Source organism: Mus musculus, chromosome 2 (assembly GCF_000001635.26).
Source record: "Mus musculus strain C57BL/6J chromosome 2, GRCm38.p6 C57BL/6J".
Classification (NCBI taxonomy): domain Eukaryota; kingdom Metazoa; phylum Chordata; class Mammalia; order Rodentia; family Muridae; genus Mus; species Mus musculus.
In genome coordinates, this window is record NC_000068.7 from 180,016,199 (window position 1) to 180,042,467 (window position 26,269).

The 26,269-nt window shown below is 51.0% G+C and overlaps 2 protein-coding genes across 6 annotated transcripts; one reads left to right on the forward strand and one right to left on the reverse strand.

The window, feature by feature from the left end:
- The first annotated feature begins 8,701 nt into the window (after positions 1-8,701).
- Positions 8,702-19,268, forward strand: Lsm14b (LSM family member 14B). Of its 4 annotated transcripts, NM_001372364.1 has the most exons (10): positions 8,789-9,114; positions 10,437-10,600; positions 11,702-11,837; positions 12,760-12,876; positions 15,163-15,330; positions 15,596-15,673; positions 15,863-16,024; positions 16,303-16,453; positions 17,488-17,672; positions 18,100-19,263. In NM_001372364.1, exons 1-9 carry the CDS (start codon positions 8,988-8,990, stop codon positions 17,657-17,659), a joined length of 1,275 nt encoding a protein of 424 aa, NP_001359293.1. In that variant the 5' UTR covers positions 8,789-8,987; the 3' UTR covers positions 17,660-17,672; positions 18,100-19,263. The 4 variants fall into 4 exon arrangements, with proteins under 4 accessions (XP_006500682.1, XP_006500681.1, NP_001359293.1 ...); XM_006500618.3 differs by lacking the exon at positions 15,596-15,673 and having other exon boundaries at positions 8,703-9,114; positions 18,100-19,268; NM_177727.4 differs by lacking the exon at positions 12,760-12,876.
- A 900-nt stretch (positions 19,269-20,168) lies between these two features.
- Positions 20,169-26,266, reverse strand: Psma7 (proteasome subunit alpha 7). Of its 2 annotated transcripts, none has more exons than NM_011969.2 (7): positions 26,080-26,266; positions 23,155-23,281; positions 22,527-22,651; positions 21,867-21,989; positions 21,185-21,304; positions 20,740-20,802; positions 20,169-20,375 (listed from the first exon to the last, which is right to left on the reverse strand). In NM_011969.2, exons 1-7 carry the CDS (start codon positions 26,173-26,175, stop codon positions 20,283-20,285), a joined length of 747 nt encoding a protein of 248 aa, NP_036099.1. In that variant the 5' UTR covers positions 26,176-26,266; the 3' UTR covers positions 20,169-20,282. The 2 variants fall into 2 exon arrangements, with proteins under 2 accessions (NP_036099.1, NP_001276405.1); NM_001289476.1 differs by having other exon boundaries at positions 25,441-26,266.
- Between the last annotated feature and the right edge of the window lie 3 nt (positions 26,267-26,269).

The following is a 26,269-nucleotide window of genomic DNA, read 5'->3' on the forward strand; positions in this document are numbered from 1 at the left end:
CGTTGTTTAAAGGGTGCTTAAAACAAATTGGACCAACTCAGGGCCAGAGTGTTTGTGTCTTAACTGTATTAGTACCTGGTCTAACCAAAGCCCCCAATAAAAACAGACAAAAAAAAAAAAAACCTTACAATTTACAAAAGGAAATCCTTTCAGAAGACAATTAAGCCAGCTCACTTGTTCTCACCTGGTAACCTTGCTCACATTCTAAACTTTAAACTTTGTTGTCAATTATGTTTGTTGGGGAAGACGAGCTGGAGAGCCGCCAAATCATGTAGGCAGTCATTGTAAAGACACTGAACTACAATTCTCCCCAGGACCCCACCTGTGTCATGGGCATGTGAACTCTGTTTCCAATATGACTCTGTCTAAATACCTAAAGGCCTCAGAACTCTGACTAGTCCTGAACTTTTTTTCTTTTCTTTTTCTTTCTTTTTTTTTTTTTTTTTTTTTTTTTTTTGTATACTCAAGAAACTTGCTACACTTGGAGCTCCCTATGGGGGAAGGGAACTCTTCAGGCTCCTGCCACTGCCAGCAGTACTAGAGCCCAGATAGATCTGCCCGCCATGGGGCTCTGCGATGTCCGATTTCTCCCAGTTCCCTGTAGGCCTGGCCGACTTCATGAAGTCTGCTTCTCTACTTCCCACTCACAGGCACCAGCTCCCACCACAGGCCTTCCCGGAGAAGCTGAGTCTATTGCTTATCCTGGGGAGACATGAATAAATGTCTGTTTACTCCAGATAGTGCACTGACCATAGAGAGAACCAGCCCACCCATGTCTAGCTTGGCAAACCAGTGAGTTAGTTTATTAAGCTTACTTACAGGCGATCGCTGCATCACTGCAAAGTCCTGCCCCCCCACCTCCGCCATCCCCCTGCCCCCTCCCCAGAGCTGCGAAGGACGCCTTCCACCTTCCCTTTCCTGTAGTCTGGTGCCTCCCAAGACCAAGTGTGTCCTGTCCGAGATAGAATTACAGACAGTTTTAAAGGGGGGCGGGGAGGGAGTGGCCAGAATCTTACGTGAGGGCCAAATCTCAGATACTCTAAGATGGTGATGGCTCTGTCAGGCCTGGAGGACAATGGTCTATAGCATCCTCTCACAGAGTCTTTCTTACAGGATAGGTGGGAAGGGCTAGAGAGTTATTTTCTCCAATCTAGGTCTACATCTAGATGTGCTGGGATGCACAGCATGGCACTTCCCTGTCTACAGACCTGTCTACAAGACAGAGACAAGAATAAAATCTGTTCTCCTGGGTCAGATGTGTAGGTTGTTCAGTGACTGAGCCTTACTTAACACAATGTCCAGCACACAGTCAAATGAGCCGCTCCATCTGCAGCTACTTTCTCTTTTGAGCACTAATCTCAAGGCTTTTGCTTCATGAGCTTGATTTTCTGTTCAGAATTAGGATGCCTTTGTGTATGTAACAGTTGCCCCCGAGATTAAAACATTCCATTCTGCGGGTATTTCCTTAAGCAAGAAGAGGGAAAAAAAAATTCTCAAAACAGCACCCAGAAGTCCCTGAAAAACTGAGCAGTTTTACTAGGCCCTTCCTTGCCAAGGTAAATAATAAAAGCTGAGAGTCTCTCTTGGGAGAGCAGAGCCAAGCTGCAAAGAAGACTCCCAGACCAGACCAGCTGCCTGGAAGAAGAAAACACCAGCCCAGATCCCTGGAAGGAGAGGTTCAGACCAACTGAGAAACCTGGAAAGGACACTCTCCAACCTGTTGAGCTGCCTGCAGGCTGTGCAGCCTGCTCCGCGTTCCCAGCTCTGTGTGTGAGCCGTGCTGGAGTGGGTTTTGCTGATGCAGCAGTCTGAGTCATTTCTGCTCCTGTAGGTGACCCCTTCCCAGTCAATATTCCTGAAAGCAACCCTAATAAAATAATGTTTACCAAAGTGGACTTGTGTGGTATCTGTACTTTTGTCCTTAGTGGGTTCCCTGTCTGGGGTTTGTAGATGTGTGTTATACCTCTCCAAGGAAAGTTTTGTCACACAGCAGGTGCAGGGTGTGGCCATACTGGGGCAGTGATGGTAACTAGAAGACTGAGGGAGGAGAGTGGTGAGAATAGAGGGTTGTGAGACTGGGGCCGAAGCTCACTGAATGAAGCCTGAATTCCACATGAAGGCTGATTTTCCGCTTAGCATTTAGGAGGCAGAAATCAGGTCCCTGGGGCAAGCTGGCTATAGAGGCTAGCAGGAACTGGTGCACTCAGCAAGAACCCTACCTCTAGAAAATGAGTGGAGAGAGCCATAGAAAGACACCAAGCGTTGCCTTTGGACCTCCATGCACGTGCATGCACATGTGAATGTGTACCTGCACACACGCAGACGTACATAAGCTCTCTCACGCAGCACACTCACAGACACGAAAAAGAGAAACCATGAAGATTGTCTAGCAAGAGTGAGGAGTCAGCTCTGAAAGAGGTTTCTAGTCCTGTCTCCACCAGGAGAGAAGCCTCCATCTGCCTTGCTCACCTGAGACCCGGGGAAAATGTGGTCAGGGAGAGTGAGCGCTTAGTTCTGAGACGCTCCGATGAACAGGAAGCCCTGTGCCTGAGTGGAAGGATAGGCTATTGAGGTGTCGACACCCTGTCCTCTGCCATAATCGGCACTGTAAAAACAGGATCCGCCTCACGCATGGCTAATGATGGGAATATGAGGTTTTATTGGGGTTGCTTTCGGGACTATGGACTGGGAGGGGGTTACCTTCAAGAGCATAAATGACTCCATGCTTTGGCAAATAGTCAGCAGCTTCTCACAGTGTGAAATATAGATTACCATGTGATCTGGATACCGTATTCCTGAGAACAATTAAAACAGCTAGGCAATGTTCATGGGGTATGTTCTAGCTGGGCAGCCTTGTCTGGCCTCAGTGGGAGAGGATGCGCCTAGCTCCACAGAGACTTGATGTGCCAGGATGGGGGTGATAGCCAGGGGGCTCCCACCCACTCAGAGGAGAAGGGGAGGAGGAACTAGGGGGAAGGACTGTGGGAGGGTGTTGGGCCTGGGGTGGGGGCAGTAAGCAATCAAAGTAAAGTGAATCAATTAAGAAAAAACAAAAAAACAAAAAACAGCCAGGCAAATACACAGGTGTTCACCGCAGAACTATAATACCTAAACAGTGGCAATAACTAACGTAAATGTCTGTCAGGAGGCGGCGAGCCAAGCAGCATCATGAAACAGAACATTACCCAATCATCAAAAGGGAGTCACTGATCCAGGCTGCCACAGACGAGCCTGGAAATCAGACAAACATTTGCCAAGCGAGGGGGGACTGTGCATGATCCCATTCAGATGAAATTTCATTCAACGTCCACACCAGGCAAATCAACGGAAACAAAAACCCCTAAAGCTGTTTGGTACTAGAAGAGGAGGGAGCAGAGGAAAACTGCTAATGAGCCTGGGGTTTCTATCTGGGGTAGTGGTTATACAACTCTGAACACATCTGAACGTCACTGAGCTGTATACTCGAGTGCTATTACAGTAAGTAAGTAGTATCTCAGTAAAACTGTTAAGTCAGAGATGATTCTGGCCCAGCCTGGTGTGGAAGAAGAAACCTCACCACTATTGATGACTGTCACTTGAGTTTTCTGAACCTGCAGGGCTTCCAAGGCAAGAGTTTTTAGCATGTAGGGAACATACTCCCAGTGGCTACCTTTCCTATCTAGTGCCTGGTACCTACTTAAACGGTACAGAAGCCCTGGCCCAGGAAACCAGTATCCTCTAGGGACAGCCCTCTTCTCAGACTCTGCCTGCTCCCGTCCCGGTTTCCCAGACACAGACAGTGTGTCCCACTCTGTAGGCCTCCATTGCTGGCGCATGACAATTTTGTCACAAGGAGCACTAATTTGCCCTTTGCTCTTGGGGTGGGGAAAGGATTGTGGCTGTTAAGTCAGAAAGAGAGGATTGTGGCTGTTAAGTCAGACCTGCTTATGAGCAAAAATAGAATCTTCCGTTTCCCAGCGTGCCAGCCTTGGGCTGAGTGACAGAGCCTCGGAACAGGGACGAGTGTCCTAGGGTCAGCCGAGGACCAGCTCGGAGAATCTGGACATCTCTCATTTACATGACCTTGTTCCTTGGGTAGTGGCTTTACCCGGTAGGTGCTCCTTCCCCAACAAGCAGGTGCCAAGAGTGCCCAGGATGGCTGGAATGCTCTCAGGTAGGCTTCTGGGTTGTCATGGCAACTACCTAGGAGGGAGGCATCTTGCATCTCCTGTGGAGCCAAGCTAGGATGAAATGCCAGAGAAAACACTTGGAGGATCTGCTGCTCCTCTCTCACTGTCCTGCTCCAGCCTCAGGGAGCCTTCCTCTGCCCATCAGCTGCCTACACAGATCCACAAAGCAGGATGCCCAGAGCCTCAGAACCAAGGGTCAGAGGTCAGAAGATTTGGATTAGAGCCCTACCCTACCTACTGTCCCCTGGCTGTGTAACCCTGGCAAAGTCATCCAGCTCAGGATGAAACTGCATGATACCTCACAGGGCTGGCAAGGAGACCACTTGGCCGGGTGTGTGAGATGGTCAGACTAGCTCTGAGTGAGCTTTTATTTCTATCCAAGAACAGAGGCCCAAGGAATTTGCCCCCTCACCCTAAGCTGTTCCTGAGGTCTCAGAGAGGCTTGTCTCCAAGTAGAGGTCCATTTCTGTCCCGTGTTCTTGAAGCACTTTCTGTGTTTCTGCCTCTCCAGCACTTAGAGAGTCAATATCTAGGGTTGCCTAGAACCCCATTAGGTTTGACTAGCAGCCCAGCCTCAAACGGCTGCACCTGTGAGAGTGGCTGAGGCTTGGTGATTGTGTCAAGAGCTCCACGTGCTTCTCTCTGCTTCCCTGTAGTACGGCTTCAACACTGCGCTGCTCCAAACCTGGAAAACCTGGGTGTCAGGGAAGTGGGGTGGGAAGAGGAGAAAGGCAACAGAGAGGACAAGAAGCCACCTGGGACGGAGGGGAGGGGACAGGCAAGAGAAGGGACAGAAAGATGAGCTCAGCATAAAGGCAATTGCCAAGCCTGGTGACCTCAGCTCAGTCGTCAGAACCAACGTGACAGTAGGAAAGAACCAAAGCCCACAATGTCCTCTGACTATTGCGCATGTGCAATGGCCCCCAACACAGATTCATATCCACACATACAATAAATAAATATATGTAATTTTTAAAGAGTAGGGACAGGGCTGGGCAGTGGTGGCGCACGCCTTTAATCCCAGCACTTGGGAGGCAGAGGCAGGAGGATTTTTGAGTTCGAGGCCAGCCTGGTCTACAGAGTGAGTTCCAGGACAGCCAGGGCTACACAGAGAAACCTTGTCTCGAAAAACAAAAACAAACAAACAAAAAAGGAGTAAGGACAGAAAGAGAATCAGGAAAGCTGGAGCTTAGCTAGCAGACTGCTTGTCTACTGTGCATCAAGCCTGTGTTTAATGTGGTAGCAAATGCCTGTGACCCCCAAACTTGGGAGGCAGAGGCAGGACGATCAGGGGTTCAAAGTCATCTGAGCTACATAGTTTACAGCCAGCCTTGGCTACTTGAGAGACCCCTGTCTCACAAAACAATACAGGACCAGGAAGGGGAAGAAGAGAAGGGGTGCTGAGTAGAAAGGAGGGAGATGTCAAAACACATGAACTTTGACCCACTGTGCAGATTCTAGAACAGAAGGCTGGTTGAACCGTAGGAAATGGAGTTCATCTGGAACCAGGGACAACAGGTAAGGCTGCAGGAGGATTGCTGCTTATGCAGATCCTCCTCCTTACAGCGCAGTCACACATGCAGCACTAGTATGCTAGGAGACAACCACCCTGGGCTCCTCGTCCTCTTCTCTCTGCCTCCCACACAGTCTACCTGTGCCTCCTCTTTCCATCCCAGCCAGTTCTGATCGCAGCAGATCAGAACTTTCCGGCAGCGGCAGTGTGGTGATGAGATTCTGAGTGTGGGGAGAAGCCAGGTCAAGACTCCTTACCTGGCATATCTCTATACGTCACACCAGGATCTTAATTGCTCTTTACCCGTGGACCATCAACCTAACCGTGGTTTTCTTTAATTCTTGGTTTGTATGTTTTGTGCTAAGCACCTGTGAGATCTGGCGTGCTTCTGAGTTACAGAATGGTTTTCTGTGGCACCACACAGTCACCTGCTCCAGAATACTGGCAAGTGTTATCCCAGCTGGCCAGCACTGAAGTGTGGGATGGGGGTTCAACTTCCTGCCTTCTCCCTGCCTTTCTTGGGGCTTGTGCACTCTACTCCCATGCAGCTTATGGCTGCAACGAAGGTTTCTGCAGCTAGCTCAGGTTCTTCACACATCCAACCTAGCCACTCTCAGAGCCTCATGCAGCCATTATCTTCTGGGGACTTCTAGTGTTCCAGTAAGATGGGCAGAGTAGCTAAATCACCATTTGGGAAAAGGAGAGACTGAGATAGGGAATCTGACAAGGTCAGAGTTCCTCAGAAGCCCTGGCTACTCTCTATAGATCTCTCCACACGATTACCAAAGGGGTGGGCTCAGCAGGCTCTCCAGACCTGCACACTTGTAAAGAACTATATTGTAGCATTACTGGGTAGATGCGCCAGCCAGGAAACAAACACTTCTCCAGTGGATACCTGGGTCAAATTTCAGTCACAACTATTCCTTTTCTTGGGTCTGTGCAAGTACCCTCCATTGCTGGTACTGGGCAGGACATCAGAAATGAATGGCAGAGCGTGTATTCCTAGACCTGGGCAGTGTGTGTATTTTTAGCCTCTGCACTGTGTGGCCATCTACACTGTGCCTAGTGTCCCCAGGGAACCACCCAGTTGCAGATCAGGAGCCTGGCAGGCACTTTGAGGCCACTGGGAGCTGAACCCCCTTCCTCCATCTCAAGTTGTAGGACTCAGGAAGAATCAGCCTCTGTTAACTGAGGACACGCCTCCAACCCACGCGCCTCCGACCCACGAAGCCTTGAAAAGTAGGGGCTACATAGAGGGCTCTGCATCCAGGTCACTGAGGTGCTCACAGGTCCTCACCCCTTCCCCCCCCCCCCCCGCCCCTAAACCCTCCATCAAGTACAACCTGAATGACTGTGCACGGCCATGCTGTAGTGACAGCCTGGATGCCCCAGACCAGAAGACCTCTTCCCAACAGGGTTGCCTCAGTTTTCCTGAGTCAAGACCCTGGTGTGGGAAATATGGCTGAGTTATAGTTGATCAAACAGGCTTTTCTGCCTTCTCTGCTGCTCGGTGATGGAGGCGACTCAGTGGGTCTCACAAAGTTGTGTGTGGGGCACGGAGGAGTGGTGTGGAAAAGATGCATGGCGTTTGAGGCCCAGACTAACATCTCAAAGGACTCTTCAGGCTCACCAGCAATTCACCCACATACTATGCTTGTTTCTGCTTCTGTAAACTGGGGGAAGTCGTCCCACTATGGGTGTCTAGTGTGGTGGCTCATTCTCAAAATTTTGGCACATCAGAAGACTGAGGCAGGAGGTTAGAGACCAGTTTGGGCTGCACAGTCAGTTCCCCGCCAACCTGAGCTAAGAGTAAGACAGACCCCTGTCACAACTAAAACTAAAACTAAAAGAAAACAAAAAACAAAAAAACAAAACAAAAAACAGGCTCAGCAAGATGGCTCAGCGGGTAAATGCATTTGCTGCTAAGTGTGACCCCCTGAATACCCATTTCCGGGACCCATATGCTTCCAGGAAGCAGAGAACTCCTAACTGTCCTCTGGCCTCTACACATGTTGTGACATATGCACACACGGACACACATGCACATGCACCGAATAAGAAAATATTAAAATTTAAAATTGTTCACAACTATTCCCAGCATCCTCCGGCAGTGGTGGTAAGTTGATGTCACTACAGTAAGAAGTACGTTTTATGGCTCACATTTAAGAGAAATTGTTTCACAAAACAGTACTTGTTTTCACTATATGGGATGTTCCCTTATCTCCTCTTTCATTCTATTTCACGTTTATAAAATGCCAATCGCCACCAAATTTCTCATAGTAACTAATATTGGGCTCTAATCTGATGGTGGAGACTAACTGTAAATTAGCATGCGCTCATACATACAAAGTTACCCGCTATGCATGATGCGGAGTCAGCAACGCAAGAATGGGAAGCGATTTAGGGGGAAATCTCCCAATTTTATACTGCGGGCTGGGCTTTGGGCCGCAGTCTGAGGACGCGCGCACGCGGGCGGGAGTCACCCAAAACAGTCAGGGCTTATTTTAGGGATATCAGGCTTGGGAGCGCAGGGCTGCCCCGAGCTCCCCCTGCACTTTCTATTTCAGGGTCGCCCCCGCCGTGAGCGCTGCAGAACTGAGCAGCACCCGCCTGCCGGTTCCTTAGCCCCGGGGAGCAAGCGGGACTGAAGACGCACCTGGCCCGGCGCTGTCGGGGTCCAGCTCCAACAAACAAGAAAGGAAGACTGACAACTCCGCCCTATTAACACCTGGGCCAGAAGGGTGCCAGCGGCACGCGCGGAGGGAGGAGCCTGGCGCTCTTCCAGGTCCAGCCCCCGCCCCGCCCCCGAGTTTGCAAACAGTGGCCTCCCGCCTGCCCCGCGCACGCGCGCTTCGCCCCGCCCGCTCAGTCTCAGGCCCCGAAGCGGTGAGCGAGGCCCGCCGGGAACCGGCTGGGAAGACCCGGAGAGGCAGGTCCCCGGCCGGCAGCTTCCAAATGCGCAGGCGCGGCCCCGCCCACCGCCTGCGGCGCGGCCATATTTAAAGGGAGCCGGCAGCGAGGAGCCAATAGGCTGCGAGCGTACGGGGGCGGCGCGCGGTGGCGGGAGGCCCCGGATGTGGCTGCGGCGGCGCTCCTCCCCCGCTCCCTTCAGACTCGGGCTAAGCGCCTCGCTCTGCTCCCTCTCCGGTTCGCTCGTGGCCCGCAGGCCCCTAGGCGCGGCAGGAGGCGCCTCGGAGGCGGCGGCGCGGAGCTGCGCAGGAGTGGGAGGCCAGGCCACCGCGCGGCAGCGGAGCGGGCGGGGCCCGGCGCTGGTCCCCCGCGCCCTGCGCGCCCCGGCCGCCGCCATGAGCGGCTCGTCCGGCACCCCGTATCTGGGCAGCAAGATCAGCCTCATCTCCAAGGCGCAGATCCGCTATGAGGGCATCCTCTACACCATCGACACCGACAACTCCACCGTGGCGCTCGCCAAAGGTAGCGGCCCGCCGCCGCCGCGCGCCCAACTGACGCCCCAACAGCTCGCCGCCCCGCGCCTGCCCGCACAATGGTGTTCCCCGCTTCGGCGGGGGCTGTGGGAGGAGCGGACCAGGATCCTGCCGGTGTCGGGGGGTGGGGCGGCTTTGAAGCCGTGGACCTCCCCACCTGCGAGACGCCCTCGCGGGGCGAGACGCGCGCCGAGGCGGGGGGCCCGGGTCCGGCGCGCTCTCCTTGGAACCCCTTGGTAGCCACCGCCCGTCGAGTCGCGGTGCAGCCTCTCGCCGAGCTAGGGCGTCGGTTGAACTGCGGCTGTCCTGCTCTGAACTCTCCCGACCCTGTCCACTTGAGGGGTTGGTTTGATGAGAGAAGTCCAGAGTCGGTGCGCTAGTCGCGGCAGCGTGAGGGCCCAGAGCTTCTTTGTCTTCTTTCTCCGCGTTAAATGGGGCGCTTGTTTCCTTCGGCTCTCCAGAAGCGTGAGCGCCGCAGCCCGCCCGGGGTTAACGTGTTAGACCCTCGAGGGTGCAGATGGGAGGTTCGAGGCCAATCTGAAGCCAGCATGCTGCAGTCCTGGGCCATTCTCCTAAACCCTAGCCATACCTCCTATTTGAAGCGAGGCGCACAGACCCAGACTGGTGCTGCAGTGAAGGGCTCAGGGTTCCGGCTTTTTGTTCTCTTGAACTCTTCATGCTGCACTTGACGTGAGATCCCCTGTTGGAGAACCAGACCCAGAGTAGGCCCCTGTCCACAATAGGAGTTTGCTACTTAAAGCCTGCCACCAGATTCAGCTCAGCCCAGGAGTCTTGCCAAAGAGAGGTGTGCTAGCCTTCCTAGATCCATCCTGTCGAGGGTCCGTTGGGTCCAGGATTTCCTTATGAACATAGAAACTAATGTTGGGGGTCTGAGTTTGGAGATTTGTTCCCTTTGTTTCTGCAGCAACCATGGCCTGTTCTTTGTACCAGGGCTAGGGAGATTTCGTGCTTGCCTCAGAAAATCTCCTCAGCTGCAGCTTGTGATGAGGGCCTAAGGGTCCATCTGCAAAGTCAGATGTGAGAAAAGAGGTTCTACAAAGAGCTCTGCCCATCAGAGGGCTTTCACAGATTATCAGGGAACTTTGTGAAGCTTGGGATTCTACGGGAATTCTCATGTCAATTCCTGAACTACTGTCCCTTGTGGTCTTTGCCACATGGTGCTGTATAGGTATTGTCAGCGAGCTCGAGTAGCTGTTAGTTGTGAAGAGAGTGCTGTGTCAGAGGGCACTCTCTGTAGTCAGAAGCTTGGCCCAGGACAACAAGTTAACTGTCGTTTTCTCAACCCCTAAGTGAGGTCCTTTGGTACTGAAGACCGTCCCACAGACAGGCCTGCTCCCCCAAGAGAGGAAATTTATGAGTACATCATTTTCCGGGGAAGTGATATCAAGGATATTACTGTGTGCGAACCTCCAAAAGCTCAACATACACTCCCTCAGGATCCTGCTATTGTTCAGGTAAGTGTCGACGCTTCTGTGTGGCTGTGCCTTTACAAGAGAGGCTGGTTTCCCCTTGAAAGTTGGTGTCATCTGTTTGGAGCATTCAGCTTGAGGAATTGCCCTCTAGTGAACACTGGCCTGGTTTTCACCTAGACGGTTTCTGTTCCTAAGGGGTTAATTCATGCAGAGCATACACCTTACAGGGTTACATGCGCAGCATGGAGGGCCGCTAGGGAAAGAGACCTGTGGCTTGCTGTGCGTGAGGTACAGATGCTGCTGCTGGTGGCCTTGCCTGGGCCTGGCATGCCTAGAGCATAGCAGTCTAGCTTTGAGTGGCAGAGTATAAGTGGCGCATCGGGTGTTTTGAGGGTGACGGGGTTGGTTCTCTAATAGTTTTCTGTTCTGGTAATGCATTATTGTCGGACACTAAATTTGAAAGTCTTAAGCTAAGCCTGACTGCCTGGTAGGTTACACCCCAGGATTACAGGGGTGGGTACAAGGGCAATTAGATTATTATCTTTTGTAAGTTTAGACCTTCGTTGGCTTCTCCAGTTCAGACTGCCCTGGGTTCTAAGATGAAGCTATATTTAGAGAGGTAGGAGCAGGTAGGGTGCAGAGTTGGCACTTGAGAGAACCCAAGTCAGATTTCTGGAAAGCTTGGATAGGTATTCAAGGTCTCAAAACAGGGAAAGTAACGACCAGACTAGAGGAGGGGTGGGGGCAGGCCGTCCTCATGAGCATTCATCCCGGAGGCAGATTGTTGGGCGGGTGATGAAAGACACATTGGAGATGTGTAAATAGTTTCTGGCCTCACAGCTGTCCCTCTTCAGGGAACCTTTCTCCACCTAAAAGTGGCATTTCCTTGTAAAAATGTCAGATTGCTGTTGGCAGAGGGCAGCTGTAGGAGTTTTAATTCTGGAAGGAGTTCATGCAGCTGTAGTGAAATGTTTGGGGAAGGTCTGTTTGGCAACAATGGAAACTACCCAGGACTCCCTACCATAGCAGGAGTGCAGGCTGACAGACCTGGCACCCTCTTCCTGAGAATGTGCGCTATATGGAGACTTGAGGGTACCAGGATGTTGCAGCACTCTCACCTGTATTGTATGTCTCATTGTTCAGTCCTCCCTGGGCTCTGCCTCCGCCTCGCCCTTCCAGCCGCATGTGCCTTACAGCCCCTTCAGAGGGATGCCACCGTATGGCCAGCTGGCAGCCAGTTCCCTGCTCAGCCAGCAGTATGCCGCTTCCTTAGGTCTAGGTGAGTGACCGTTTTTGTGTGCTTGACTACTCTTACCGTGACAACCGTGCAGTGGAGTCATGCACCCTGAGAGCCAGACAGTCTTCATGTCCTGCAGCTGCTGGATTCTTACATCCTAACCACTCCTGATAAGTTACCCAGCGCAGCATCAGCACGTTAGTGTTGACGAGCTGTTTCCTGAGACTGAGCCAGCATTGTTGAGTTTGCACCAGATGACATAAATCAGAATGCACCTGGGATAAGAAGTTGTGGTGCAGCTGTAGTTTTACACATGAGATCTGTCTGAGAGCCCACTGATACCCTGTTTCCTGTTGTAGCATAGATTGGTGTGTTGCAAGAGCCCAGCTCAAACGTGGTTCCACTGACAGGGCTTACTACTCCCAGAGATCAGCCCTGTCTTTGTGACCTTGAAGCTGTGTTCAAAACGTAGAGAGTTGGGCACTGTGTCAGTGCTGGGGAGGCAGAGCTAGGCAGACCCTGAGACTGGCTGACCCACAAACTGAACCTAATCAGTGGGTTCCAGGCCACCTGAGAGACCCTGCCTTTAAAGAGGTAGATGACACCCAAGGTTGACCTATGGCCTCCACATGAGTGTGCACACGTACATATATGTACACATACATGTTCTCCCCCCCCCCTCCCCCGGTTCCTAAGAACAGAGAGTTTGCATCTTGTCCATCCACCCTTCCTCAGACTCCAGCATAGGGTAGCTGAGGTAGGGATGTTAATTAAGCTCCAGACCGATGCTGTGGTCCACCTGTTGTGACTGCTGTTCTGATGTGGCAGGTGGTGTTCTCAGCCTGGCTCTAAATACATCATTTGAGAGGTCACTTGGCTCTTTCCAGGCTTGCTAGGATAAGACAAGTATGTCCTGACTTATTTGTGTGCTTTCTCTTTGCTCTTCTCTCTCTCTCTTCTTCAGAGAAGTTGGTAAGCCCTCCAGCCTCAGCCGCTGCTTCCAGCCCTAGTTCTTCTCCATCTCCACAGCCTGTTTCAGAGCTTGACATGTCCTCAGAGCCACCTCAGCTCACTTGCAAGGGTAACAGCAGTTTGGAGAACTAAGTGCATGCTGTCTTGTAGACTGTGAGAGCCAGGGGTGAACAGCCAGGATGGCAGGGGCTGGGATAGAGTACCCATTAGGCCCAGGAACCAGGGTACTGCTTGCATTTGGTCAGAGTCAGCGTTTGACCTGTTCATGGCTGTTGCACGGGAAGACATAAAGGTGTTTGTTGGGGTTTTCTAGGTCTTAAACATGTTCTGAATTGCTGCTGTGGGAAATTTCCCAACAAGTCAGATGTAGTTCTCTGTTGAGGACATTCCAAGTGGGGAGCCCCAGGTGTCTGGCTGTAGGAACAGTGCCGTCGTGAGAGCCAGTTAGTCAGAGCTGCTGTACGCTCACCTCTCTGCTGAGACACATGGCTTCAGGGCGCCTTCACCTTCCTCGTGTTCTCCTGCTCAGATCTACTTTCTATGTGGTGTCATGCTAGTAGTCGGCTCAAGCCATCATCATTACACACCTCAGCTCAGGAGGCCCCCAGGGGTTGGGGCATAGCATGCTGTCAGTCTATGTATGTGGGCTCTTAAGTCCTGAGGGCGTTTTTGTATCTGAATTAGGACATACAGTATCCTTTCTAATCAAGAGTTGTGACTGGAGATTCTTCTATTTTTCTTAAGACTGGTCACATAAATTTACCCATATGGCAAAATTGCTTCTTAAAAGCACACAAGGGGTTCGAGAGATGGCTAATGGTTAGGAGCACAGGATGCTTTTTCAGATGACCTGGGTTGATTCCCAGCCCTCACATGGTCGTCCCAGTGGTCTATAACTCCAGTCCTGGGGTCCCTGTCTCCTCTTCTAGCCTCTGAGGCTACTGGGTATGCACAACACACACACTAACATATACACACACACACAGATAAGCATTTTTTAATTTTATTTACATTCCAAATGTTTCCCTCCTTCCTGAGTTCTTCACCCTATCCCCCCACCCCTTGCCTCTGAAAGGGTGCGTCCCAACCTTACCACCCTCCTCCAGCATCCTCCTTCCCTGGGACATCAAATCTCTATAGGATTAGGCGCATCTTCTCCCACTGAGGCCAGACAAGTCAGTCTTCTTCTACATGGGGGGGGGGGGGGGGCGGCGGCAGGGGAGGGAAAGGCCCAGCCTAGCCTGCGTATGCTCTTTGGTTGGTGGCTTACCACCAACCTTCTTTGTGTTCTCTGGGAGCTCCCAGGGGTCCAGGTTAGTTGATACTCTTGTTCTTCCTATGAGGTTGTCATCCCCTTCAGTTCCTTCTATTCCCACTCTTCCATAGGGGTCCCTGACCTCAGTAAAGTGTTTGGCTGGGAATGTCTGTATAGATGAAGTATTTTTAAAAACCACACACACAAGCGACTTCTGTAAGACTTTTTCCTGTTTGTTTCTTGGAGTCGTTCTTGCTGAGTGAGATGACTGGCCCGAGAAACTGGCCAGCTCAGTTTCTGTCAGAAGAACCTTGTGGATCCCTGCCTCTCGAGTATCTCCAACCCTGTCCCTGGAGTTTCTCCACATCAGTGTTTTCCTTTTGTTTTGCCATGATCAAAACTTGTGCTTCATGTCTCAGTCCAGTTCCATAGCCCTGAAGAATGTACTGTTCCCCTGGGTCACAGACCTGGGACAGGTCAGGGGTAGCAGAGAGTACTGGAGGCACTTCATGTCTCTCCAGCGGCAGAAGATTATTTGTGGGCATGGGGGGCCATCTCCCACAGTGGGCACCTGGCAGCCCATCCTTGCTTAGGAGGGACTTACTCTTTTAAGAAACTGGGTTGTTAACCTTTGTTGTAGTTTGTTCTCATTCTGGTTTTCATAAAGCTGTTCGAGAACTTCGCTTCAGAGTCTGACCACTGTACTTCCTAGAAGATCCCAGGCTGGGGTGGTGGTTCTCCAGCATTTCTTGAATTCTGAATTTGTTTCAGGGCTGTCAACACCTTCAGGGTTGGTCAGAGCTTGCCTAGAAAGCCTATTGGTAAACCTGGGGGAGTTCCCATTGGTAGCACAGTGACTTTGCTCTCCCTGTAGTTCCTTAACTTGGAGCTCTAGGATTGGTGCTCCTAGAGATTGGCTTTGGTGCCACCCTGTGACTTGGTTTCTTTTGTCACCTTGGACCAGCTTCAAAGGGAATGGGCCAGCCTGGGAGAGTAAACCCTAGGTTCAGATTTTTTCTAGACAGTATGTCACCTCTGTCCTATCCCCAAGGTGCCAGCCAGAGGAGAACTGGCTGAGGTGTGGTAGGTAAGCTTTCTTGGCTCAGCTGTTTCTAAACTTTCCTTCTCTCTCCACCTCAGGAGCTGGGTTCCCATCTACCCCAGTCGGCAAGAGCCCCATGGTGGAGCAGGCTGTCCAGACTAGTTCTGTTGATAACTTGAATGCTAAGAAACTGTTGCCCAGCAAGGTCACCTCGGCGACACAGCTCAATGGTCGCCAGGCTCAGCCAAGCAGCAAGCCTGCCAGCGGTACTTGAACACTGATTTCCCTGTAGTTTGCTCTGTGTTCCCAGTGAAGTTTCACTGGGTTGTGTTTTAAAGCCTTATCCTAGCCCAAACCACATGCTTTTGCAGGCAGGCCTATGGGCAGCCTCAGTCCTTCCCGTGGGCTGCATGTGGTGGTGGTGACAGCGGTGGCGGCGGCGGTGGTGGTTGTGGTGGCGTACTTTGGTGGCTGGGTGCTGGCTTCTGGCTTCTGCAGGAGCTTTCCCTCACTTCTCCCTTTGCACCTTAGATGTAGTCCAGCCGGCACCTGTGCACACTCAAGGGCAGGTGAATGATGAGAACAGAAGACCTCCACGGAGGCGGTCAGGTAACGCCCATGGCCACTGAGTCCATAGCCATGAGCAGCAGGCTGTGCTTTGCTTGCCTGTGCTGGGGACTTGGGACTAAGGTGGTGCTTCAGTGAGCTGTGCCTTCTTTTAGTGTGTGTGAGCTGCTTTTGAATTCAAGCTGGAAATGAGTTGGTGACTTCAACCATGCTGTTTTTTTCTCCACGTAGGCAATCGGAGAACAAGAAATCGTTCCAGAGGACAAAACCGTCCAACTAACGTTAAGGAAAACACAATCAAGTTTGAAGGTGACTTTGATTTTGAGAGTGCAAATGCCCAGTTCAACCGAGAGGAGCTTGATAAAGAGTTTAAGAAGAAACTGAATTTTAAAGGTCTGATTCACTTGAAAGTTCTTTCCCAAGAGAATCCTTAGAGCATGATAAGACAGGAAGACTGGTGTCACTCGGGAATGAGTTGGGGTCCTGACCAATGTACAAATTGGAATAAACTGAGAAATAAATTAGCTGTGTTGGGTGGGTTTGTGAAACTTGTGAGGAAAGGCTTTCTTTGGTATGAAATATTCCAGTCTATGGCTGCAGAGTGGACCCCCAGCAGGAGAAAACTAGGTAGTGTTTGTTTCTGGACCTTTGTGCTCTGTCTGTCTTTTCAGATGACAAAGCCGACAAGGGGGAAGAGAAGGACCCAGCTGTGATGGCGCAGAGTGAAGAGACTGCTGCTGAGGAGGATCTTCTGGGGCCTAACTGTTACTATGACAAGTCCAAGTCCTTCTTTGACAACATCTCTTCTGAACTCAAAACCAGGTAAGGGCCTGGGTGCACATAACTAAAATGTCCTGGCATTAAGTCAAGCTTTGGAGCTTATATTCAGAGTGGGTATTCTGGGATCTTACATTCTATTCTACATGATAAGCACAAGAGACCCGGCTGGGTCTACTTTACCTGAGAGGATGTGCTACCAGAAGCTTCTGGCTGTCTCCGAGATTGATCCCGACTTGCTGAGGGCAGGTCTTTGCACTCTGTGCTTTCCTCCAAGAGTTCCATTCATGCTATTCACTATGGCTGATCTGCCCACCAGCCTAGGAAGCCCTTGGAGGACCTTGCTGCTTAGGCAATTGGTTGATCATCCTGTCTTTGCAAGTGTTGGAAGTCTGTCATTGTGATTTGTGTCAGCTGTATGAGCACCACAAACTGTATGGTAATCTTTACAGGAGGCATGGGGTACAAACTCAGACCCAGGAGTCCTATTGGTTGAGTACTAGGCATGCTGCCAGCCATTGAAGAGCAGGAAATGAGCTAGGTAGCCTGAGTCATGCACATACTTTACCAGGGGAGCAACTGAATCGAGAAAGAGACAAGCGAAGAAAAGGACTTAGACCCTGCTGTATCGTTATCATGTGCAAGAGCTGTGACCAGCATTTGGCAGCAGCAGCTGTGGGAGTGGAGTAAGGGACTTTGTAGGTGAAGCCAAGACATGCATGTGGCTGTGCATCAGAATAGCCTGCAAGGTGATGGCTTGCTATGTGCTAAGTGAGGGCCTAACCAGTCAGGAGAACTTGCTGATCTGTAAGTCTCTTGGTGACAGTGGTCTAAGCTGGGATGGTATGAGAGAGCTAGATAGCTCAGATGGAGGCTCAGACAAAGGGTGGTGACCTCATGGCTGCAGGAGGCCTGATTCCACTGTATGAGGGTCCAAGCTCCCAGGCAGCGGCCCTGCCTCTAACAACTTGTGGCAGAGGCCGTTCTTCTCTGGACTGTTGAAAGACAAAGCCTATTTCAGAAACGTTAGTTGTTGCCCACCATAGTCAGATCTTAACATATCTCATCTCTTGGTTTAGTTCTAGGCGGACAACATGGGCTGAAGAGAGAAAGCTGAACACTGAGACTTTTGGAGTGTCAGGGAGGTTCCTTCGTGGCCGCAGTTCACGTGGTGGATTCCGGGGAGGCAGAGGAAATGGGACAACACGGCGCAACCCCACTTCCCACCGAGCTGGGACTGGCCGGGTATAAGGGTGCAGTACAAGTGAGTGGGGAACTTTCTGTATCCCTGGATAGGAGGGAGGTGGGGGAGCAATCCTTCCTGCTCACAGAAACTGCACCATAGTATGGATCGTGACCCTTAGAATACCACAGGCAGATCCTAGGCACAGTGAGCACCATAACCAGGCTCCTGCTTTGTCTGAATAGAAGGGCCAAGACCATGGCCATGACTCAGTCATTTGTGAGCTGAGGGCTTGTACAGTGTGGTCTATAAGTGGCCACTGAGTCAGGGCCTGTTAGCTCATTATTGTGGAACAATCTGGCTGGGACCATCCCTGTGCAGTGCCATGTGGTATGCGGAGGAGGGGCCAGGACTTCCTGCCTCTATTGCCTCTGGGCACCAAGGGGAGAGGGGCTAGACGGCTGCATAAAAGGTGCCTGTTGGACACACTCACTTCCTGTCCTCACAGGGTCCAGCAGAGGCAGAGGTGCTGCCCTGAAGATAAGGACAGAAGGCAACACTACAGTCAGCAGGAGAAGTGAACCTTGTGTACCAGCCTGGAAACCCTCATACTGCTACTTAGTTTGGACTTAACCTAACTTGGACATGGTCTGAGATTTAGAACCACTTGGTTTTGGGGAAGTATTTGTAGGTGACCTCTGAAGGTTTCTCGACCTACATTTCCTTCTTGGTTGCACACAGCCTAATAGTAAGGTTTTGGTATTTTGCAAAAAGGTTTCTATAGGCAAAGGCTCAATCCTCACTTTGTAACTTTTTTTTTTTTAATGACCGCTTTGACTCTTAAAATGGAACCAAATTTTATTTGGCACATGTGGTGTCCAAATGTGTCTCTGCAACCCATCTGGCCCCTGGTGCTGCTGGCCTGGTACCCCAACTGCTAAAAGTGGGAAGTCTCAGGAGCCAGGCAGGGCCAGCACAGGGTGAGCCAGTCACACGGGGTGGGAGGGCCAGGGCAGGGACAGGGTGGGGGGGTGTTCCATGGATCATGTTGTGTAATGAACCAGTGATGTTCAGTGCTGGGGGCTAACGGGATGAGTGAAGTAGTGGGAAGGGCGTGAGTGTCACGTAGAGCCTGCCTGCCTTCCACAGGCACTGAGGCATAGTGTTGAAACCCAAGGCAAGCTCGTGTGGTGTGGTGTGTCCAACCTTCCTGTCTGCTTCAGCCTCTGGCTGCACTTAAGTGTTCTCATTCACTTTTAAATGAGCCAGTCTTTTTTTTTTTTTCTTTTTTTTAAGGTCACTGGCCTTATTTCCTTGATTGTAAATAGTTATGTGTTTATTTTAAAGGTGGTGGAGGGAGGGCGGGGACATAAATTTGTTGCATGAGTAAATGTGTCAGATCTTCTCTATAAGCATGCATCCTCTGACTGACAGGGCACTGTTGAAAACAAGCACCTTGATAACCCAAACCCTTCAGAAAGCCACAGCGCTTCAGTGCTGTGCTGATGAAGTCACGGCGTAAAATAGCCACAGAGCTTTGGTTCTGTACTGATGAAGCCACAGCGTGAAAGCTTGGCTTTATCTTTGTGTAGGACTTCAGAGCTGAGAGTAGAACATAGCACTGGGGCCACTGTTGGGGAAATGCAAACTAAATAAACATTGGACTCTTCAAGTGCTGCCTCTGTCCGTCACCTGTGTCTTGCCTGTCGAAAGCACATGCAGGTTAGGATTCAGAGGTACTTACGGGGAAATATATGGTGCACCAGAAAAGTGACCTGGTGGCCACAGACAAGTAGACAGGGCGGTTCTTGCTGGGATGAACACTCCAGTCCTCCAGAGAGATGCATGGTCCTCAGGCTGAAGGAGCCTGAGGGCGGGAGGCCATCAGCCTTGGGACCATTGACAAGAATGTATGTGCTAGGTGGAAGACACCTCCTAAAGCAGAAGACTGAACGGGGTTTCTTTCTGTGAGTCAGTGTTAAATCAGTGTTGTGCTAGGCGCTAAGTTTGACCCAAGTTTGTTTTTACAAAACTTGTAAACCAAGGAAGGGGCAGGGCAAGGGGAAAAGCTGTAAGCTAAAGCAGGTGGCAGGAAAAACTGGTCTAGAAGCCAAGAGGAAGTACATTCTAGCCAAGGGAAAAAAAGGTAGCCTCATAGTTAACGTAGAAAATGTGGCAAACAGGAAAATGGATTGAGCACTGAGCTGTTTGGGGTGGTATGGGAGATGGAGGTTTTCCCTCCAGGTTTGTGTATGTGTGTATATCACTGAGTATACATCTATCATACTTGTGAACTGGAGCCACTTGTAAGCTCTCTGATGTGAGTGCTGGGAACCAAACACAAGCCCTTTGGAAGAGCACCACCAAGTGCCCCGTGCTAGCCTCACAGGCTAGGCTTTCTACCACTGAAACCTGCAGGCTTTCCTTACCAAAAGTCTAAAAGGAAATGTATTGAGAACCCAGGACCTGCTACACCTTCAGTGTACGTCCTGAGTGGATGGAGCGAGCACTCATGCAAGAAAGGCACCAAGATCCCACCTCAACCACAGCTGCACCCAAATGACGACAGGTTCTCATCACAGAGTTAAAAAATGTAGTAGTTTATTGAACTCGGACAAATGGCCACAAGGCCCACAGCACCGAGGCTTGCCCGGATAGAGGCTCAAAGCTGCTCTGACCAGTGCCTCTTCATCAAGATGCTTTCTTTTGCTTCTTCTTTTCATTTTCTTCTTTCTCCTTCTCAATTTCAGCAACATACTTCTCAATTTCTTCAGGATTTAGAATCTGCTCCACAAGAAGCATCACGGTTAATCTCTCCACACAGGGCACAAACAGCGCCACAGAGTAGGGAGGCTACTTTTTAACGGCCCTATGGAGTGCTTCTGGGAGCAAGGCATGACCTCGAAGCAGAGGGAGTCAGATGGGAGTGGGAATGTTGTTAAGCAAGGGCCAGGAGCTAATAGGAAACAGCCCTGTGAGAAAGTAAACTTCAGAGGCAAATATCACAGGGCCTGGGGAGGTTTTTCCCCAAGTCATTTCAGTCCTGTAAGCTAAGAAAATGACACCAATAAAGCAAAACTCAATGTCAGTACACACCCATAACTGGGTATGCAAGGTTCAGAGCCCTTCCACCCAAAAGTAGGCTTACCTTGAGCGGCTGATCCCGCCTCATGACGGCAAGTTCGATGTTTTTGCCACCTGACTGGACCACCTTGAAGAAGGCAAAGAGTCAAGGTGTGTCTGGCCTCAAAGATGGAACATCTATTGTCCCAAATGCTGCCTAGTCATGCCTACTCAAGCAAGGTGCCCCTGTAACCTCCAGCCTGCACAGCAATGGCCCCTGGGGCTCAAGGCCTGTATTTCCAGCTCTGTTCACTCTGGCTTAGCCTACATGCACTCCAACTCCACAGTTCAGCATCACAAGCCTCTGGAAGAGACCCCAGTCACCTGAGCCGGGCATTCTACAGCACAGCACTGTTTCTCATGCTAACCCAACTGACCAAGCTGTATAAAGAACCCATCAACCATGCCACTGTCACCCAGCAGGCCTGCCCTGTTAGGGGTGGGGGGTGGGGTCTCCTGAGTACACTCACCTCTAACAGTGCCTTGATCACAAGTTTGATGGTCAGATCATCTGTTTCAATGGCATCATCTGTGTAGTTCTTCTCCAGAAATTCACGCACTGACTTGGCGCCCCGGCCTATGGCATTGGCCTAAAACACATGTGTGTCTTAGTAGAGCCAGTCTAAGTAGCTGGCTAGAGGCTGCCTCCCTCCTTCATGGTCTACAGTTGGCTCTCCAGAAGTGAAGGCACAGACCCAAGTCCTACTTTTTTTTTTTTTTTGAAAAGGCTATTATCACCTGGTGTTGATCCTTGCCAACAATGAAAGTTTTTTTTTTTGTTGTTTTTTTGGAGACAGGGTTTCTCTGTATAGCCCTGGCTGTCCTGGAGCTCACTTTGTAGACCAGGCTGGCCTCAAGAAATCCGCCTGCCTCTGCCTCCCGAGTGCTGGGATTAAAGGCGTGCGCCACCGCACCCGGTGAAAGTTCTTTATTATCAAGAGCCACTTAGGGAGATTTCACTCTAGGTCCTCTCACAATCCCATTCCCCATTGATACAATGCCAAATGGGAATGTAGAATGTTCCGATTTCATACACACGACATGGAACAAACAGGCAGTGCGTGTAGAACTAAGCTCAGAGATTATCTGTTTGCTGTTGCTAGCTCAGTACCTTCCAATAGCCTAAAGTTCCACTGTTTTGAAACGACTTACCTTCCAAGCATGGTATGTGCCCGAGGGGTCAGTCTGATAGAGTCTGGGAGTGCCATCAAAGTCAAAACCCACAATTAGGGCCGAGATACCAAATGGCCTGCGCCCATTGCTCTGTGTATAACGCTGAAAGGAAAAAAAAAGTGAGCACCATCAACCACAAAAGTTCATGCCAGACAAGTGGTTAGTGCCGAGAGAAAAGGAAGCCACCTGCAATTCAGATGGATGGAGAACAGCCTTTAGTGCACCCCTTCCTCTTAGACACACCCAAAGATTTATTTATGTGCGTTGTGTCTTGTGTCAGGAGGAGGGATTAGATCTCTCACAAATGGAGTTAGAGACTGCTTGTAAGCTACTTTGTGAGTGCTGGGAATTGAACCTGGGTCCTCAGAGCAGCTAATGTCCTTAACTGCTGAGATTATTGGAAGTCATCTCAACACAGGCTGACATGTTCCAGCTATAAGCTGTCTCTAAAGTTTGAGTGTCTTACTACAGAGTTGGGGGTGCCTTTCAGCACCCTCTCAACCAGAGTAGCAAGACAAATACTCGTACTCCCCTCCAGAGAACAGAGTCAGGATGAATCCAAGCCAGAAGAGACAACAGACTGGCAAGATGAAGTCACACAGCACCCTGATGGCGGACAGTGCCTAAGCAAGCACCTACCTGCTTCAGACTCGCAATGTAGCGGGTGATGTACTCCACAGTCACTGGGTCCTCCACTGTCAGCCGGTGGCTCTGGCACTCTACCCGGGCTCTGTTGATGACTATCCTTGCATCAGCGGTGAGACCTGAGACAAAGGTTCCTGTCAGGGCAGCTCATGGATACGACTAAGGTCAAGAACGTCAAGCCACATCCCAAAGCACACCAGCTTCTGCAAGCTGTTCCAAGAAGCAAGTACACGAACAACTGTGGATGCAGTCATGCTGGCACTCAGTTTTGTTTAGGGAATTGCGACTTCTTAGGTTGGATCTGTTGAGGATGATACCTGACATCTCTAGTGCAAGTGAGGCTCAGCAAGGAGGCTCCTGTCATCCCTCCAACCACAGGTGCTCCTGGACCGGAGAGTCAGGAACTGTTGCTGATACAGACATGACTAACAGCAGCAGTCAGGTCCAAGAATCCCCAGGAGAGATCCCAAGCTACAACTGCTGTTCTTGCTCTGTAGTCCAGGCTAGCCTGGAACTCAGCGGCTCATATCCACTTCATTTACCCAGTTTATACGTGTCACAACTGCCCATCCCCTCCAACCTGTCACCAATGCTCTGCTTGCCACCCTGGTTCAACTTATACCTGCAAAGGCCATACAGACGTTATCGTCCAAGGCGCAGATTTTTCGTACTGTTCTTTCATCTTGTAGCTTGGCCACTGATTTTTTTTCCACACCAAGAACAACAATGTCCTTTCCTCGAACACCAACCTTAAATGAAAATACATGTCACTTTTAAGAATCGTATGAGGACAGCTATTATTTTCTGACACAGCAGAATGGAGTGGGTTAGGCACATACAGATAGGCTTGGTGCAGGAGCCCTGCAGAAAAGTAAATCCACCCATATCTGGTCTACCGCTTGACAAACTGTACCACAATGAGGATCCAGATCCGCTCCTGAGGACCAGGACAAGTTATCAGGACCTGAATGCCAATTTCATGCCCTCAAAGCACTGAGGCGGTTACAACTGTATCACTGAGACCCTGAGTAGAAGCCTGAGGTGACTAAACCCCAGGCCACAATCCTGCCTGTTCACACTGCATGCACATAGTACTGGCAGGACCCGGTATGCTACAAAGTGAAGCACAATCCACTGTTTAAGACACCCCCACCCCCCTGCCCATGGCTGCGATTGTAGAAGGGAGGACGTGGTCCCTGTATAGACAGGGGAAAATGGGCCAGGGGATGTGGAATGGCATTTGCCCAGCACCAAAATCAAAATCAAACCAAAAAATTTTGTAGGCTATTTGGTCATACTGTTGATGGTGTTGTTTACTAAAAGACAAAACATTTTTTTAGCTGTGGTTCAGCCTCAGCTCACACCTTTAGCCCAAGGACTTTCTGCTTGAATATTGTAAACGAGATTAAATAAAGTCAAGAGGCAGGACATGCAACCAGCTGGCCAGAAGTGAAGATTATTTAAAAACAAAAACAAAAACCATAGAGTAAGAAGAAATCATGAGGATGGATAGAGACAAAGGAAGCAGAAAGGAGGGACATTCAGTTTGAAGGTTTTTTGAGTCAGCATGAGAAGGGGCAGGATTCCTGGTGGGACACTGACTGAGGAAGGTCAGCTGGGCTCTTCTCTGCCTCTAGGAGCCAGTAGGCTTTCACTCCAGTATCTGGTTCCTGAGTCTTCATTGGTAAAATCCAGCGATTGAAATTTTGTTAAAACAACAACAAAACCCCACAATAAACCCAGGAAACCTCACTTAACCCTTCAATCAAGAGAGGAACAGAAACAAATGTAGCAATCCCGGAAAGGGTGGTTGGGTAGAGGGCACCGCCCCTTGCCAGCTCCCTCTGATGTGGAACAGGATTCCCGGGCCCAGACCTCCAGATACCAGGAACCTCCCACAAGGCTCACCAAGGGCCTGGAGTGATTTCACACGTTCCTTCTGTGTTGATTCCTGTGACCTACAGGATCCAAAGCTAGCTGGATGCAGCAGGCAGCTGCCAGTTGGGAGCACTGGAGACAGGCACCCCAGATTCTAGAACATTCCTACTGAATGCGTGGAGCCCAGAGGTCTATACACTGGTGTCTTCCTCAACCCTTCTCCAACGTCAAAAGCAGTTTTACTTTTAAGTATGTTGTGTCTGTGCCTCTGAGTACAGCTGCCCATGGAGGCCAGAGGTGCTGGAGCCCTTGGAGCTTAAGTGTAAGGCAGTTTTGATCCTTAGAATCTGGGTGCTGGAAACTAAATTCAGTACTCTTCAAGAACAGATCTGCACCCTTCAACTGCCAAATCATCTCTCCAGCCCTCCAACTTGTTTTTTGAGATAGGGTCTCACACTGAACCTGAAGCTCACAGATTCTGCTACACTTACTGATCAGCAAGCCCAGTGTATCCTCCTGCCTCTGCCTCCCAGACTGGGATTCCAGGCATGTCACCAGGTGCAGTGCAGGGAGCCACCTCACTGGCCTCACAGGTTTTTCTTTTGTTAGACGGTTTCTCACTAGCTGTATCTCTTGGGTTTGGAGTGATGGCTCAGCGGCTGCTCTTCCACAGGACCCCAGGTTCAATTCCCAGCACCCATATGGCAACTCTAGTTCCAGGGAATCTGACACTCTCACACAGATATATACATATAGACAAACGGCCAAACGCACATAAAAATAACTTTTAAAATAATAAATTAATAATGCACACACACAACCACAAAGAGTCTTTATAGTTTTAGAAGTCTTTAGGGTCTCTAGATTTAGAAGCCCAGGCTGGCTTTGTACTTGTGAGATTTTTCGAGCCTCAACCTTCTAAATGCCAGGATTATACAGGCCTGCACTTCCAAGCCCTGTCATTCCAGAGTTCTTGGGTGGATTGGGTCACCAAAAGCTTTGGGGTTTTAGTTTCAAGGAGATAAAATACCTGGGAAATGTAAGCGTTTCAAGACTCGGAACCACGTGTGTTCCGGAAGATCCGGTGACTCGGGAAAAACAAAAACCAAAACTAAAACTGTCTCACTGCTGGCGCTTACAGGTGTGGGGAGTCCTTTTCCAAACAGTGCTAAGGACTGAACAAAACTGGGGCGCGGTGAGAAGGGCCCACCGGAACCAGAACACGGCGTCGGTGGCGCATGCGGACCCGGAAGCAGCCTGTCACCATCGCAGGGCCGACGAATCGCCCTTTGTTCACAACGCCCACCTGGGCCTAGCTCGCAGATCCCCAAGTCCCCGCCGGCGCCGGCTACAGCCAGCCTCCCGCCGCCCGCGCGCACCTGCGGCCTCCGCCGTCCGCGCCGCGCGCACAGCACCAAGATGGCCCCGGCCCAGCCCCGGGGATGCGCTCGCCTAGATGCTCCGCAGTGGGGAAGCCAGAAAAAATCGCCCGGCTCTCCGGGAAGCGCGGCGCGGTCCCCGCGACCTGGTGCCCTTCCTACGTCGTCACCATTCAGCTCCCGTCACCTCCTGGTCCACCCGCCGCCAGCAGATAGCGCGGCCCCCGCGCCCAGGTCTGCGTGCCCCGCTTCCTTTTGCACCCCGTCGCTCAGGCCCCGGGCCGGCTCACCGCGGTGGAGCCCTTTTTGACCGCCTCCTGCGCGTACTCCACTTGGAAGAGGTGGCCGTCGGGCGAGAAGACGGTGATGGCGCGGTCGTAGCTCATCACTGCGGACGCACTAGCTCGGGCCGCCGCCGCTCAAAAGCGCACACTCACCGTCAGCGCCCCGCCCTCCCGGGCCACGCTGCTGGCGTCTGGC